This window comes from Ursus arctos, unplaced genomic scaffold, assembly GCF_023065955.2.
Source record: "Ursus arctos isolate Adak ecotype North America unplaced genomic scaffold, UrsArc2.0 scaffold_8, whole genome shotgun sequence".
In the NCBI taxonomy this organism is placed as follows: Eukaryota; Metazoa; Chordata; class Mammalia; order Carnivora; family Ursidae; genus Ursus; species Ursus arctos.
Window position 1 is genome coordinate 63033252 of NW_026623100.1, and position 17221 is coordinate 63050472.

Below are 17221 nucleotides of genomic sequence, written 5' to 3' on the forward strand. Positions count from 1 at the left end.
AATGTATTCGGCAAATATCTATCAAGTACCTTCCATGCACCAGTCACTGTTCTAGCAACTTGAGATATATCCACAAACAAAAGAAAGATCTTTGCTCTGAAGGAGCTAATATTCCCATTGGGGGAGGAGGGTTGAACAATGACTAGTAGTATCAGTCAATAAAAACACCTGGAAGTGAATGTGTTCCAGTGAACGGAAGTAGGGTGACAAGAGTCAGGTGTGCAGGGCAGGTTGCAATGGTAGAGAGGGTGGTCGAGGGAAGCCTATTGAACAAATGACAGCTGAGCAGAGTCCTGAAAGGGATCGAACCAGGAGCATATCTGGGGATGCTAGCCAAGCAGAAGCCAGGGCGCTGAGGTGGGAGAGTGCCTGGCGTACTCTCGATCAGCTGGGGTGTGTTGGGGGAGCAAGAGGGAGAGTCGGTGAGAGATGAGGTGATCGGGCCACCATCAGGACATTTTTAAGCCATAGGAGGGTTTTGAGCCTAAAGGTGGGTTAGGGAGCTGCTGTGATTTGTACATTATAAGACTCCCTCTGGCCTCTGTACAGCAGATAGCCCCCTTGGGACCAAGGGAAGAGTCAGCATGATGAATTCAGTGGTTACTGCATTCATCCGGGCAAGAGATGATGGTGGCTCGGATGAAGATGGCAACAGGGGCTGAATTCTGGGCATATTTGGAATGCAAAATCAAAAAGGATTTCCTGCCCAACTAGATGAAGAACTGAGACAAAGAAAGCATCAAGGATGACTCCAAGAACTGCACACAGGAGCCATGGGAACAAAGGAACTGCTGTCACCTGAGCTGGGAATGCTGTGGAAGGAGCAGGTTTGGGGACGAGGTTAGGAGAGGTCTGGTGGACAGCCAGGTAGAGACTTCTGGTAGCCAACGGAGATGGGCCACTGGACTTGAGGAGCAAAGTCTAAACGGAGATAGACATTTGGGAGACGTCAGCATAAAATCGAGCTAGGATGAGATTGACTAGGGAGCAGTACTGATTAAGAGGAAGACCAAGGGCTGAGCCCCAGGGACCCCCACCATGTAGAGGTCAGGGCAAAGAAGAGCAGAGAAAGCTGAGGGGAAGGAGCCATGGATGGCAGAGGAGATTCCAGAAGGTGTGGCCTCCTGGAAGTCAGGCCAAGAAAGTCTATCATGGAGATGTGATCAAGTCTGCCAAACGCTGCTGCTACATCCGGCAAGAGGCAGACTGAGAATCCACCCTTCTTCGCCTCCCCCACCAGATTTTTTTTTTAAGATTTTATTTATTTATTTATTTATTTATTTATTTATTTATTTATTTGAGAGACAGAGACGATACTGACAGATAGCGGAGAGAGCACAAGCCAGGAGGAGAGGGAGAAGCAGGCTCCCACTGAGCAGGGAGCCCCATGGGGCGTCTGGATCCCAGGACCCTGGGATCATGACCCAAGCCAAAGGCAGCCACTTAACCAACTGAGCCACCCAGGCACCCCTCCCCCACCCAATTTAAAGGAGAAGCCCAGGGGTGTGGCGGGGGATGGACGTGAGTCTGGGCTCTCGTTAGAAGAAAGGCCATTCCCCAGCCCAACTGATCCCTCCTTCCCACTCCTGCAATCCCAGCCATCTGCAGATTCTGTTCCCAGGAAGAGGGCATCCCCAAAGGGTGGACACCACCCCCCCCGGACAGAGAGGAGGAGGAGAGCAGGGTCTGAGGGGATGGACCTTCTTAGTACCACTGGTTCAGACTGGACAGCCCTCGATGTGCACAGGAGGACGCAGGTCCAGGGAAGTGAGGTGCCTTGCCCAACATGGCTCAGCCAATCTCCAGCACAGTCAGTCAAGAAGCCAGATTGGACCCTGTGTTTTGTGCTCTGCTCTGCCCAGCGGACAGCCCACATTTGGGTCCCCTGCCCCCGGGGCTCAGCCCTTGGGGCATGGCCCTGGCATGTCACGCCCACCCCAGGCAGCAGTTAGCAGGGTTTCCTCCCAGCACTCCCCACCCCCCCCCGCCACCCCCCTTCTGGACAGCACTGCGCACACGTACAGGAGAAATGTCAGCTCTCTACAGTAGCAATTCAGAACCTTCCACCCACACTAAATCCACTCTAAAAAATATCAAATTATTTCCATCATTAAATCCAAAATGCCATAAAACAAATTGCATCTTGGCTATTTATCTGGAAATTTCTCTAGTACTCATTGCAGGCACCCCTGAGTGCTTTAGCATAAGGAGTGGCTCAAGATGAATTGCCGTGTCCACTGGCTGGTTACACAGCAGCGTTCAATGGAAACGTGATGTTTTATTGGCCTTTTTTCTAATAAGTGAAAGAAAAGCCATTTTCCTCTGAAGTCGGGTGGATGTTTGGAGCGTTCTTCTTAGCTCTTGTGCCCAGCAGGCAGGCTGGCTCTCCCTGAAGCATTGTCCTCTTTATTCAGGGATTCCAGGATTCTGTGTCAGGGGGATTTCCTGCACGTCCCCAGGGACTCCTGGATGCCTGGGTCCACACCAGAACCGTGTGAAATAACAGCAGCTGTCTATTCAGCCCCTAACACAGGACACACGATCCTCCGTCCACACAGCCTGCGGCATCTACACTCCCATTCCACACCTGGAGGTCAGAGAGGTTGAGCGCCTCCTCCTCAGTCACCCAGAGAGGTTGAGCGCCTCCTCCTCAGACACCCAGGGTGTCTGCAGATTCCTGGGGTCACACCCAGTTCTCCGTGATGGACACAGAGAGCTCCATGGAGGGCTGCGTCAGGGGATTTCTGGAGGCAGGAAGTGGGACCTTAGATGGGAGGGAAGAGATGTCCAAACCGGAGAAATGATTTTCCCATAGATGGGCTGGGACTAAATCCAAGCCTGGCCAGGCACTGCTGTGCTCTCCTCCCATGATACTTCAGAACTGCAACTGCTCAAACAACCTTCAATGGCTCACCACTGCCTAGAGAATGAAGTCTGATTGTATTCAAGGCTTCTGGCCATTATCTGACTGTCCTTACCTGTCGCATTTACACTCCCTCCAGCCCTACCTCCCTACCTAGGGCCTTGGTCATCCCCTCTTCAGAGTCCAGAGGATCCTAACAGGTCCTCCTGGACTATCTATCTGTCCTAAAGTGGACTTTTCTGAACCAAAGAGACTCCTTATGCTTTCCCTCAAATCCCCCCCTCACCTCTTTCTCTCTGGGCTCATGCTACTCTCTTCTCCTGGAATGCCCTGACTTTCCCCCATTCTCTGTTTTAAAAAATCTCCCTATGCCAAGCCCAGCTCCCTATGCCAAGCCCAACACCACCTCCTACAGGCAGTCCTCCTTGATTACCAGTCAGCAACAAAGTTGCTTGTTGTCCCCCAACTTTGCATGCATTTTCTATCTAAGCTACCTTAGGGTCCTTCTCTAATACTCTCTAGTGACAGTTATCTCTCTGTGTGTAGATAGATAGCTAGATAGCTAGCTAGCGAGATAGGGACAGTTTATCAATCTATAGATACATAACATATATCTATATCTATGTATATATATCTATATATCTATAGATATATAGATATCTTCAACTTAACTGTAAGCTATTTGAGAGGTCATCAGAGCCTATCATGAAGCATAGAAGGTCTGTCTGCTGAGAAGTAGAGAACCTTGGGCACCAACCTGAGAGGTACTTTTTGTTTCTACAGACAAACCGATTAATCCAGAAAGTGTGCATTGGTGAGAACAACGTGATAGAAGAAGAGATCCGTGTGAACAGGAGTGTGCATGAGTGGGCAGGAGGGGGTGGAGGTGGAGGCGGAGCCACGTACGTGTTTAAGGTAAGGCCTGCTGCCCAGCTGCCATGGGCAGTGACTCGTGTGTGTCACGGATCTGTCCTGTCAGATCCTCATGACAGCTCTGGGAATGCAACACCTCAGGCGTCCTTAGCCCCATCTAAAGATGAGCAAAGCAAGGCCCAGAGGGATGTAGGGTCCCTGTCTGTCCAAAAAAAAGGCAGCTTCTTCTCTTGCAGACGTATCATCTCGATGTCCCCATGCAGGCCTTGCTGTCCCTGCCGCAGAGTTCCAGAGGGTCCCACGGTGCCCTCCTCTGTCCCAAGGTGGGCTTTTCTGACATGATCAGAAGCAGGCAAAGGCTTCTTGCTAGGTCCTCCCACCAGGACAGTGATGCTGAGGGCTTCATCATGAAGTTGTGGAGGTCAGAGCCAAGACCCCAGAGAGTGGGGAGGAAAGAGGGAGCAGAGAGACGAGCTTCTGAGCACCAGCACCCAGTCCTCTGAGGCTAATGTGAGAAGCTTCAGGAAAAGATCCATCCCACCTGCTGATATTCATATATTTAGATCTAGATTCATATATTTAGATCGTCTTTGACTGAACCCCGACGGATAGAGGAGCTGGAGGAGGGGGGCGGTGAGAGCAGATAGGTTGCTGGAACATGAGGTCAGAGCCCTGAGACCACGGCCCAGCAAACACTCTGACACTTTAAACACAGCAGTGGCTCAGGGGTCCCCAGAGTGGGAGCCCCGCCCGCTTTCTCAATCTCTGATCGTCTCCCCGGGCAGATGAAGGATGGCGTGCCAGTGCCCCTGATCATTGCAGCCGGCGGTGGCGGCAGGGCCTATGGGGCCAAGACAGACACGTTCCACCCAGAGAGACTGGAGAATAACTCCTCGGTTCTGGGGCTGAACGGCAACTCTGGAGCCGCAGGTAAGGCGCCGCGAGCCTGCGCTTCCCTGGGATGGACCCCCAAGACTGCGTGAGCTCGGGCTCGGCCGGGAGCCGTCACACACCTGTGTTTCCGCGGCTGGTGCTTGAGAAGCTGGGAGCTCTGGATACTGGTACCCACGTTGAGGGAGGAAGGGCGGGCCGCAGCTTGTGGACCTGGCGGCGTCTTTGCTGATGTGGGGTTTGAATTGCAAAGGTCACGGAGCACAGGAGACAGGTGGCTGCACTGGGACAGGCAGCCCAGCCTCCCTGGGTTTCCTCAAATGCAGCTGGACGTGAGCCGATGGAAGAAGTGCCGGCAGAGTCAGGCCTCCTAGTCCCTGTGTGGGTGCCTCCAGGCCCTGGGCTACCAGCTCGCACGTCTGGCCTGGCAATCCGTGCTCGCGAGTGAGAGCCAGCCACACAAAGATCAGAGACAGACACTGAAGGGGGTGTGAATTCGGATTCCTCTGAAGCCAGCCATGTCTGAAGGGAAAATGCAGTTCAGTTTTGTATTTTCTTTTCTCCACAATCAGACCAAGGATCTTTAGAAGCATTTAAGTTTCAAGGTTAATTAAACAAACACTCAACCTTCCCTTCGAGTGAGAGAAGGAAGCGTAGAAAGAGGGGTTGGGGTCTCAGTGAGGACAACCCAGCGCTATTCTTGGTGCCCCTGCAGGTTGTTTTCTTTTCCATACATTTGCTTAAAAGCTGTAAGACAGGGGCGCCTGGGTGGCACAGCGTTTAAGCGTCTGCCTTCGGCTCAGGGCGTGATCCCAGCGTTATGGGATCGAGCCCCACATCAGGCTCCTCCGCTATGAGCCTGCTTCTTCCTCTCCCACTCCCCCTGCTTGTGTTCCCTCTCTCGCTGGCTGTCTCTCTTTCTGTCAAATAAATAAATAAAATCTTTAAAAAAAAAAAAAAGCTGTAAGACAGAGTAGGGGATCAGAAACCCCCTGAGCCGGGAACCCCGCAGGGCACAAGGGTAGAGTGGCGGGCACAGGGGAGGGAGGGCAGACACGGCATCAGGGCCCGGTCATTCTCATCCACGCTCATGGCCCACTTCAGGTCCCTAATGTTGCTGAGGGGCCTTCCCTTTGCCACGAGACATCAAAGGCCCTGAACGGCGCACACGCCATCCTCCGGCTAGCAGAAGGGAGGCCAGCCGCTTGAAACCCGAGCTGGATGCCACAGGACTGCAGCGTCCCAAGCTGGTTTACCTGGGGGCCTTGATTCAGTTCTGATCGTCCCTGTTCTAGACTGAGCTTGTTCCTGACCTTGGCCTCCTGTCCTAAAACCCAGCTCCTCTCTAGCACAGTAGTGCTCTCCTTCCACAGCTCCCCCACCTCGATGTCTCCCTGCTGCCCCCTCGGGGTCCAGAAGAGCCTCTGCCACACATTCTTCCAGAAGGCCCTTCTAGGCCAGTTAACACTCGTGGTTCTGCAGACCCACGCACTGCTGTTTCTCCAGGTCCTCACCACCCGGCACCTGCTGGAACGGAAAGTACTGTGGGGTCTTTGCAGTAGGCCGCCTGTTGAAATGTCATACGAAACAATATAGGGGGAGACAAAGAGGGTCCTGGAATCTCAAGGGCCAGCAGGAGAGATTGATTGTGGTTAACCTGTGGCCTGAAGATAAAGTTGCATTCAACCTCGGCTCTGTAAATAGCATTTCCTCCGTGAGAGTTCAGAGCAGCCCCAGGCAGTGGGAAGCACAGCCCCAACAGCTGTCATCACAAGGGGACTGCCCACCTCTTCCCCCGACCCCCTCCCACCCCCAGCTTCCGTGCCCCTGAGCTTGGAGCATCTCCTTAGAAGCAGTCAAGCAAGACAAAGCTTCAGAGTGTGAAGCCCTCTGCACACCTGTGTTCCACCTCTTACGCCCAACCATCCCTCCATGTCGTGGTTTAGGAAGCATTTGGCATGCCCATTGGCCCTTTCGGTCTGAACATCAACCCAATGAGGCAAGTCTTACTATCCCCAAGTTACAGGTGAAGAAACTGAGGCTCAGAACAGGGAAGTTATGGCCCAGGGTTTCAGAAGCAGTAAACAATAAAGCCCATCGGGTTGCCTAGCCTAGTCCAGGATTCCCACAGAGGAACCCACTGCAGTGACCCCAGCAGGATTTTGACAGTTGGTGGCCCAAAGACTGGTGGGTCCCGGTCCTTGTTGGGGTGAGAAGCATTAATGAAACAAACCTGAGCTTCAGGAGTTGGGGGCATGGAGAGAAGGCAGAGGATTAGTTTCACCGTCATGCTGCCTGTGCCCCCACGTCCCCCATCCCTAACCAAGCATTCTCCCCAGCTTTTGCTCCAAAGGCCTGATGGGAAGCAGGGGTCTGAAGCGTGGTCCCAGCTGGATGTGCACGGCTGTGGCCGAAGCAGTTCTCACTAGGGAAGAGGGCACGCTCCTGCTTTCCCAGCTGTGGCTGCTGAAGCCCCCAGGCCCCACGGGGCGCTGGCGCTGGAGCCTGGAGCGAGCGTCCTCAGAGCACGTGGCGTCCTGCCTCCTGCCAGACCCAGCAGCGGGGAGCGGAACTAGCCAGCGCCCTCTCACCTGGGGTCTTCTCCGTCTCTTCCTGCAGGTGGCGGAGGTGGCTGGAATGATAACACTTCCTTGCTCTGGTCTGGAAAGTCTTTGCTGGAGGGTGCCACCGGAGGACATTCCTGCCCCCAGGCCATGAAGAAGTGGGGGTGGGAGACAAGAGGGGGTTTCGGAGGGGGTGGAGGGGGGTGCTCCTCAGGTGGAGGAGGCGGAGGATATATAGGTAAAGATGATTCGTGTTCAAGGTGTCACTCCCCCCCCCTTAGTCCTAGGCACCCCCTGTCCTCTCCCTGGCCCTCGCCTGCCCTCCCCCAGCCACCCCAAGTGTGGACTGTGATGTCACCATGCACGTCTTCCTCTCGGCCCCGTAGGACCAGCCAGAGGCAGGGTGTTGGCTCTCGAGCCAGCATCCTGCCTCAAGGCTTCAGTAGCAACCGCTTCAAGATCTCGTGTGTTCTTGATGCCCCCCTCTCCCAAAACCAGTGATAAATGGCTTTGATGCCTAGACTATTCTCTGAGCCACCCCTAAAGTCGTGCTGGCACCAGAACCTTGGAGGTCACGCTCCCCAGGCCTGTGCCTCCCTTTGGACGGCCTGGCCTGAGTCTTTGCCAAACCAGCTCCCTAAGGGCCTGGTTTGTGGCCTCTGGCCTCACGGACTCCCTCTCCCTTCCCTGCCCCAGCCCGCCAGCTTCCAGAACTTTGCCCCTCTCCATGCCAATGGGCAGGCCCAGCCCAGCCCATCGGCCAGCGGCTGGCCACTGGCCCCAGCTCTCTCCGAGCTTCAGAGCAGAGCACAAGAGCCTTCTGAAGTTGTGAGGCTGCGGGGCTGAGAGGCTGGGAGACAGCGGCTCCACCACCCCCACAGATTAGGACACGATGCATGCACACGCTCTGTGATGTTCTGTCTGTGTTCTGCTTTACGCCGTGTGTAAGATGCTTGTGTTAACCTGCAGCTCTTCTCCAAACTCTGAGGGGGGGCGGGAGGAGCCTGAGGGGGGAGCCCAAAGATAACCCAGCCCAGCTGAAAGGAGGGACAGGAGCCTAAAGGCACAGGGGCCCATCCCCCCATGTCTTACCCTGCCCCAATGGGACTGGAGAGCAACCCCTCAGTACTACTGGCCTGGCTAGTTCTGGAAGAGGCCCCGAGGGGCTAGTCCAGCCTGAGGACACAAGACCTCTTCTGAGTCTTGTTCACATGCACTGCTTCCGAGCAGCCCCAGTGCAGTGCTGGGGACTCCCCGGCGGGAGCTGGCCCGGACCTGAAGGGAACGTAGCCCTCACACCCAGCATCTACCAAGCCACACCCCAAGTGCCGCCCCTGTGCCCCAGGCCTCCCTTCCCTCCCCACCGCCCCACCTTGAGGCCTTCACCGCCCCTGCATGCCCCGCTGATGTGCAAATGTATTGAGACTTGGGCCCCCTGCCTCTCTGCGTTAAACTCTCCTCTGGTTTGGCACAGGCGGCAACGCGGCCTCAAACAATGACCCCGAGATCGACGGGGAGGACGGGGTCTCTTTCATCAGTCCGCTGGGCATCCTGTATACCCCCGCTTTAAAAGGTATCCCCTCTGCCAGGCGGCAGAGCTGACCTGCTCAGGGCAGCTCTCCCACCCAGACAAAACCTCAGGGCCACTGACACGAGGCCAAGGTACAAAGGCATGATTATGGGTCCCTCACAGGCCCACTGCTCATCTCAGCAAGTTTTCTGGAAGTCAGGATGTGTGGTCTGATATGCACATGGAGGCAGAAGACTGACTTTCAGGCAGACTGGTCCAAGAAAATGCGGCAGTAACAGTCCCCCGCCCCGACCGGGCCAGCCAGCCCAAGGGGCACGCGCTCCGACCCTCCCATCCACCTACAAAAATGCAGCCCCGCGTCCTCTGTCTGAGCTCCTTCAGATGCATCAGGGACTTCCCTCTACACAGCGGTCCTTCAGGGCCGTGGGACGTAGGGACAGGAGCTAGAGGACCCACACTGACCAGCAGAGAGAAAGCACAGAGACCGGGAACGGGGTGCAGAGAGGTCCTCACGGCCTCAACCCGAGGCTCATCCTCCCTTCTTGTCGCCAGTGATGGAGGGCCATGGGGAAGTGAATATTAAGCATTATCTGAACTGCAGCCACTGTGAGGGAGACGAGTGCCACATGGACCCCGAGAGCCACAAGGTCATCTGCTTCTGTGACCACGGGACAGTGCTGGCTGACGATGGCGTCTCCTGCATTGGTAAGAGGGCGGTGACAGGGAAGGGGCCCGGAGTGTGAACCCACAGTGGCTGCAGCAGGTTCCCACGATTCTGGTTCTCCTCAGATGCAGTTTTGTAAGCGTCCTGACCCCCTCCTGTCCGCCCCAACAGGGGTGCTCTAAGGACTGGGCAGAGGGACCTGTGTGTGGAAGGCGGGTCATGGCCAGTGAAGGAGCCCTAACGTGTCTAGTCCCACTGCTAAGCCAGGGCATGAACCCCCACGTCCCCACCACAGGGCCATGCTGTCCACACTGGAACACCGCCAGTACCAGGGACCTCGACACTCCCAAAGCACGCTGTCCCATCCAGAGTTTGCAAGCTGGGCTTGCAACACCTCTCAGGCGCTACAGGGGTTTGAAGACCGACCTGGGTCCTCCTCCTTCAAGTCTCCAGACAAAAAAGACACATTTGTTTCCATCGGTTCACACAGGACACTTTTATGTCTCCTCCTCGTCCTGTGTCCCGAGTCTGCAGGCGTTCCAGTGACAATGTCCTTATGAGATGTAGTGTCCAGGACTGGGCAGGATGTCCCAGGGTGGGCTGTGCCAGTGTGCACCCAGGCCCTCCCTCCCGTGCTCCAGGCCCAGCACTCTGGGGACCATGGGCAGTAACTCAGCCTCCCGGTGTCACTGACGGGCCGCCTCTGCTCCCGGGTCATACTGAGTCTGGTCACCTAAGGCCTCCGATTCTCTTCCCTAGCCACTACTGCCTCACCTTCCCACCCTCCTCCTGTCGTTGTGGACTTGATGTTTGGGATCAATGTCCAGAATTTGATATTTATCCCAGTCACGTGTTCCCTCCACCCAAAAGCTACTCTTGAAGGTTGTAAACCAGAATGAGCCCACTTTCCGCCCCGGGCCCTCTGCAAAAAAACGGCCTCCAGGGTGCGGGAGCCGCGGCTGGCGTTAGTCTGGGCTGGGGGAGGGTGTTTCTCTCTTGGAGTCAGCTGAGAGGGTGATTAGCGTTGTCACCAGTGCCCCACGGGGACCTATCTTACAGTGTCCCCCACCCCAGAGCCCCACCTGCCGCTCTCGCTGGTCCTGTCTGTCGTGACCTCAGCCCTCGTGGCCGCCCTGGTCCTGGCTTTCTCCGGCATCATGATTGGTGAGTGTGCCAGAGCCCCGGGGTTTCTTGGCGGGGGGGAGCAAGGAAGGCCGATCTGGTGGAACAGAAGAGCATCCCCTGCTTTGCCATGATGCAGAGGTGTCACTCTGGGTGGGTGGTGATTAGAGCAGCCCGGCCAGCCTACCACAGAAGCCCCTTCCCCCAGCCCCTAGCACCATGCCAGCTCCCTAGAGGAACTGCTGGTTCCACACCTACACACACACACACACACACACATACACACACACACCGTAGAGCCTTCTGGAGGCACTGTGCAGAGGAGGACACAGTCGCTCACCCCACCCCAGAGTTCACTTCCAGCTGCCATCAGACATGGGCTTCAGTGGACACATGGCTTGGCTCAGGCCCCGGGAACACCGCCAGCCCCACCGTTCCCCACATGGAGCAGGCAGTGTGGAGTTGGTTTCTAAGTGTTTCTGTTAGGCCTGTGAGCCAAGGTGAGCAGATAGGCAGGGCTCGGCGCGGTCCAGCCAGGCTCTTAGTGCTGCAAGTGTGCAGGGCAGGTGGGCAGGGATGTGAAGGGAGGCAGAGGGGAAGGCTCAGCCCCAGCAGCGCTTTCAGAGCAGCCCCTTTGGGGCAGCCGGGGGGCTGGTAGGGGCACCTGGGGGTGGACAAGGGGATGGCAACAGGCGTTATTCCCATATGATGCCATCCTTCCGAGGGACAGGGTGATGAGAGCTAACACTTGCTGCACACTTACCACGTGCTGGGTGATTGGCACGTTTTGGTTCACTGACTCCTCCCTTGACCCTATGAGTGCAGTTGGTCCATTTCAGAGAGCGGGGGCCTAAGCACGCAGCCGTCGACTCGCGTGGCCTGGCCCATAAACTGGGCTTTCGAAAGAGAATCCACCCTGTGCATCACAGCTTCGTCCTGCCTCCCACGGACTTGGCCCTACAGAACATTCCCACAGATAGATAGTAAGAACAGTGGTAATGGTCACTTGCCCTGGTAGAGCCCTTTAGAACTTCCCAAAACCATTTTACATTGGTGAATTCGTTTCATTACGACATTCGTAGGGGTAGGGAGTGGGGGGCGGCGGCACTTGGGGACAGGCAGGAGTTACTGTCCCTGCTTACAGAGAAGGAGGCGGAGGGCCAAAGAGGTCACATGACCTGGTCACTGTTGCTCAGCTTGTCAGTAACGAAGGTGGGATTAGAATGCACGTGGGTCCTCGGATACCAGCTAAGGGACCGTTTCAGTCCGTGGCAGCTTCCACCTGTAGGAAGCCCAAGTGACCAGGACCCCCAGCTGCACTCTCAAGGCCACGGCCACGTTCGCCCCCCCCCAGTGACAGGGCTCCACAGAGACTCTAAGGCAGGTCTGTCCCTGGGAGACAGGGGACCCCTCTGAGGGCCGGCTTCAGCTTCAGAACTTTCGGCAGTCTGGCTGAAACTCGTTTAGAGTGCATGGTCCTCTCGGGTCCTCACTCAACCTTCCCTCGTGCTCCCACGCTGGGGATCAGACTTTCAGCACCGACTGGCAGCTCTCCCAGCCTGCCCGAGCCCCTCCCCACTGCCTCTCAGCCGTTTCCCCTCATGAAATCCTTGCACGTTGAATCCCGTCCTGGGTCTGCTTCTCCGGGGACCCCAGCTAACGGGCTTCTGCTCCTGTGGGAGCCAATAAAATCTTTTCCATTTACATGATTTTAAACTGTACAGCTCCTTTAAATGATCTTTCATTCTGTTAGTATTACTAAGTGTGATGGAAACGTTTAGATCCCCAAGGAGGAGATGGCGATCCAGGAAGGCTTCCTGGAGGAGGCAGCCCATGCTGGGCTTCAGGGGCCAGGCTGTCTGGTGCAGACCACGTTGCAGCTAACCTTCACCTGCCCGTAGTGTACCGCCGGAAGCACCAGGAGCTGCAAGCCATGCAGATGGAGCTGCAGAGCCCTGAGTACAAGCTGAGCAAGCTCCGCACCTCGACCATCATGACCGACTACAACCCCAACTACTGCTTCGCTGGCAAGACCTCGTCCATCAGCGACCTGAAGGAGGTGCCTCGGAAAAACATCACCCTCATCCGGTGAGCGCCCCACCACTGTGCTGGGGCGGGGGCGGGGATGGCCAGTGGGGAGGCGCCCTAGGGGGCTGGATGTCATCCCTGCACCATGATTTTTCTAGCCACAAGAGGCCAGCAAAGCCACCTCTCAGGGCATTTCCAGCCCTCCCGGGAGGAGGAGGTTTAATGTTTAGGGCCATTAGGGGGGGTATTTGATTGTCTAAGCGCCCCATCTATTCATGGGGTTTGCACAGTGAGAGTAGAACAAGATGGGAGGGAGCCGGGGCAGTCCTCAAAATCCACCCAGGTGCTCCCTCCCCAAGTCTTCTTGGCCCCTCCTTCTCCAGGTGGAGCAAAGTGCCCCTCCTCTGAGCTTCCAGAGCACCCCAGGCCTTCCTCCATCAGTTACTGAGCGCACCCCGCAGGAGTGTCCACCAGTGATCTGTCCCTCCCCAGGGCGTGGGAGCCGGTCCCCGGGCAGGGCCATGTCTTCCTCACCTCTATGACCCCGGCGGATATCAAAGACTTACTTAGTCTTCACTGAATGAATGAACATTCAACCAGTGTCCCGAATCCCTGGTTGGAACCTTTCTTGCCAGTTTTCAGATAAAGCAGTGGAGGCCTGGGATGGTCTAGCAAAGCCAGGTGGGAGGCATTACTCTTGAGTGCACACGTGACCCCAACCTCCTGTGTGTCTCTTTCTCGTGGCCCGCCCCCCTCTGCCTCACCTTGCCTCTTCGTCTGCACAGGGGACTGGGCCACGGTGCATTCGGGGAGGTGTATGAAGGTCAGGTGTCCGGAGTGCCCAGCGACCCGAGCCCCCTGCAAGTGGCTGTAAAGGTAAGAGGCAGCTCCATCGCGGGCCTGACCTTGGGCGGCAGTCTCTGTGGGCCTCAGCTCTTGGCTGACAGCCTCTCCCCGCTGCGGCTCACAACCTTTTCCACCTTCCCACCCTCCCCTTCTGTGCCCAGACGCTGCCTGAAGTGTGTTCTGAACAGGACGAACTGGATTTCCTCATGGAAGCCCTGATAATCAGGTAAATAAAGCCACGGAGAGGCACCCCCCACCCCTGTTGGATGTTCCTGTCAGTCTCCAAGGGAAACGGTGTTGTCCTCCAGCGCCCCCTTCCTCTCCACCAGGAGACTCCCTAAAATTCTTAACACATCTTACCTGAGTGAAATAGCCCCAGGTGGTCATCCGAGAAAAAAGTCTCTGTGGCCTAATAATCCGACAGGTATCACTCTGCCTTCAACGAGCACCCCTGTGTCATCCAGTGCGGGTCCCCCCTTTTCTTAATAGAGCGTGCTAGTTGTTGACAGGAGAAGATACACTTTCACCCCAGGTGACTCTTCCACAGGCCCCTCACCAATCCCAGCTCTCAGATCTTGTGTAAAGGAAGTGCATCCTTAAACAGGATGGAGGCCCCCGCACCCCGTTCCACACCAGCTGACTTGCACCCTTCAATGTGTGGCTCTGGGGCCCCTCACTAGAAATCTCAGTGCCCAGGGCTCCCGAGGGCATGAGGTCTGACAGCAGAGCACCTTCAAGAGGACACAGGTGTTTGACTTTGAGCTCTCGCCACGTGGGCTCATGGCCTCCTGTGGCGCTGGAGAGCCTCCAACATCCAGACACAGTGGGGTGGCCTGGGGTCCCCCCACCCACCGCACGGAAGTCACAGGGGAATAAGGCCGGGACAGAATGTGAGGTACCCTTGGGGTCTGGGGCCAGAGCAGAGTGCCCAGCAGGCTTAGCCCCTTGCTTTAAGGGTAGCATTTTTTTTTAAAGATTTTATTTATTTATTTGACAGAGAGAGAGACATCCAGTGAGAGAGGGAACACAAGCAGGGGGAGTGGGAGAGGAAGAAGCAGGCTCCCAGTGGAGCAGTGAGCCCAATGCGGGGCTCGATCCCAGGACCCTGGGATCAGGCCCTGAGCCGAAGGCATAAGGGTAGCATGTTTTCTGATTAGACATGTGATACATGATTATTGAATAAAACTTGGAAATCATAAGATGATATGGAAGGAGACGCAAATCATCCAGTCTCACCATTGCTGATTTCCCATCACTGCTGTATTTCGGTGAAGAGTGTAGTCCTTCAGCTCTGCACATGTGCCCACATGGAGTGCGCTGGCCCCACTGCCCCATCTTAGGCCCCAAATCGTAGGGCCTCTTGGCCAGACTCAGTCCCTCCCCATGAACACCCATGCGGGACGCACCCATGGCCCTCTTCCTCCCTCTCTTTCGCACGCGGTCAGCTGGCAGGGCTCCCCCAGTCCCTGTAGGAAGCAGTTCCTGCAGCTTCTCTGCCTGACGGCTTCCTCAAAGAACACACATGATTCCTAGCAAGCAGTCCATGCACTGACGTCCAAGACACTGGCCGCTCTCTTGTCCCCCCGACCCCACTTCCTCACCAAGTCCCTGTGCAGCTTCCTCCTGCCTCCAGCCAGACACTCTCAGGCAGACTGAATCTTGCCCGGCCTGCCCTCTGCGGCTTCCACCTGCTCCGCAGTGAGATTCTCCCCAGCCTAGGCTCCGTCCGGGAGCCCTGCTCCCCGCATTTACCGAGCACATTTACATAATGCAGCTGCCGAAAACAGAACTTTGTCTCCTGCTTTTCCTGCTTAAGATTTCCCCAGACTCAGCTCAGTTAAATTTGGTTACTCCCCTCTGCTCTGCAGCAAATTCAACCACCAGAACATCGTGCGCTGTATTGGGGTGAGTCTGCAAGCCCTGCCCCGATTTATCCTGCTGGAGCTCATGGCAGGAGGAGACCTCAAGTCCTTCCTCCGGGAGACCCGCCCTCGCCCGGTGAGTGAGACCCCGTCTTTCCCTAGTGGTTGTACCGGGGGGATGGAGCAGAGGGTGGGAGGGGCAAGAGTGGGCAGCCTGAGGAGCAACCGAGGGAGTCAGCCCTTGGGCGGATCTGGGGGAATGGCCGGGAGAGATTAGACAGAAGGTAGATGCCAGCCGAGCCCACCCTGGGGAACTTGAGCCAGGCTTGTGCAATGGGTCCTCCAGCCTGAATCCATTTTTGTGGCCTACTGATTGCGAGAATTAGGGACAAGCACGGGCGGGGGCGGGGGGGCCTCTCATGGCGGCCATGTCATTCACTCAACGGACTTGGGGGCAGGGCATTCTACATCAACTCATTCTGAACCCCACTATCCTCATCTCTAAAGTGGGGACATCCTGACCTTGTGGATTTACTGTCAAAATAAAATACGGAAATATTTATGAAAGTTCTCCATGTGTGTCATGATTAAGGGGCTGGAGCTTGGGGGAGCGAAGAAACCTGAGTAGACCCAGGAATGCCACCCCCCAGCCCTGGTTGGCCATTAGACAACCATGCGGCTTAGGACTGTGAACCCCCAACCTCAGGATCGGCAGTGTGAAATCCAAGGGCTCAAGACTAGAATATCTTGGAGGTTGTTCTAAATTCTAAGACTAGCCCACCAGGTGTACCCAGAGTCCAGCGGCCCACTCCTGTCACTGGAGGGTCTTCCGGAGGCCTTGAACACCAGGAACTGGAGCAGAGCAGACCCCTGAGCTAGGACCCAGCTTCCTCAAGTCGCTGCTGGACCATGAAGACCACAGGGAAGATTTGCACCCTCTCCACCCCCAGGAAGACAGGACAAGAGGACGGCCGCCTTGCGACAGAAAGCCCAGAACTGAACACCGTGTTTCAGGGACTCGGACAGAGGCAGAAACACTGAAAGGTCACACCTGCTCTAATCCCCACCGTCAGTCCGATTGAAGTTAGGATACCGTAGCCCTGGGAGCCTCCATACTATTCCTACAAGCCTCTGGGTGACCTGTCTCAGCACCTAAGAAGAACCCGGTCTAACGCCCTGCAAAGATGCGTGTGTGCACACCTGACCATGGAGGGCAGGAGGATGCGGGGGGGGGGGGGGGGAGAAGGACCAACCCCATCTCATAATGACCCTCTTCAGCATTACCTTCCTCTTCCTCGTGGTTGCCACGTTTCTGAAAACCACCCTGTGAAGTAGACGGATCGATCTCACCTTAATTTTACAGTTAAGAGCACTGTGGCTCAGAGAGGTTTGGTGACTTGCTGAGGCCACACAGGAAGTGGAAAAACTGAGACTAGAACTCAGAACTTGGGACTCTTGATTCAGTGCTCGCTCCAACCTACCATGCTGTTTCTCGCAATGATCCTCTTTGGGAAGCCATGGAATACCAAGATGAGGTTGGGCCGTTGAGAGCCCATACAGCCAGCTGTGCAGACATCTGTGCCGGGTCTGGACACCAGCCTCAAAGGCTTTCCCACCACCAGTCAGCAAGGCAGAGCTTCAGCTCTTGTGCCCTGAGGTTCTCAGCAGTGCTCTGGCAGAGGTCAAATAAGGACACATAGCATCACACTTTGGAAAGAGATCTAGCTCTGGTTTTCCTACCGGACACTCCTGAGGCTTGAGAAGGAAGTGTGGTACACACGAAGGGTAGACTTGCTTGTACAGGGGACCAGGGACCCCATCACTTGGTAAGCCCAGGGACGTTGGCGGTGGGGAATCGTCCCTCTGTCTTGTAACCAAAGCATCTCTCTCTTGTGATGATGAAGATGATTTGTAGATTGTCCCGAAGAGCAAAGTACCAGCAAGGAAAGACAGATCCTTCACACCTCACGCCACCTT

At 55.9% G+C, this 17221-nt stretch overlaps 1 protein-coding gene across 1 annotated transcript in view; it reads left to right on the forward strand.

Moving 5' to 3' along the window:
• ALK (ALK receptor tyrosine kinase) overlaps nt 1-17221 on the forward strand; it is a 655077-nt gene that overhangs the window by 612676 nt on the left and 25180 nt on the right. Inside the window, exons 14-23 of the mRNA XM_044379628.3 lie at nt 3647-3778; nt 4522-4666; nt 7247-7429; nt 8666-8764; nt 9275-9427; nt 10446-10550; nt 12410-12596; nt 13322-13412; nt 13544-13608; nt 15251-15380. Coding sequence (XP_044235563.2) covers nt 3647-3778; nt 4522-4666; nt 7247-7429; nt 8666-8764; nt 9275-9427; nt 10446-10550; nt 12410-12596; nt 13322-13412; nt 13544-13608; nt 15251-15380 — 1290 coding nt within the window. The remainder of the gene's footprint in view (nt 1-3646; nt 3779-4521; nt 4667-7246; nt 7430-8665; nt 8765-9274; nt 9428-10445; nt 10551-12409; nt 12597-13321; nt 13413-13543; nt 13609-15250; nt 15381-17221) is intronic.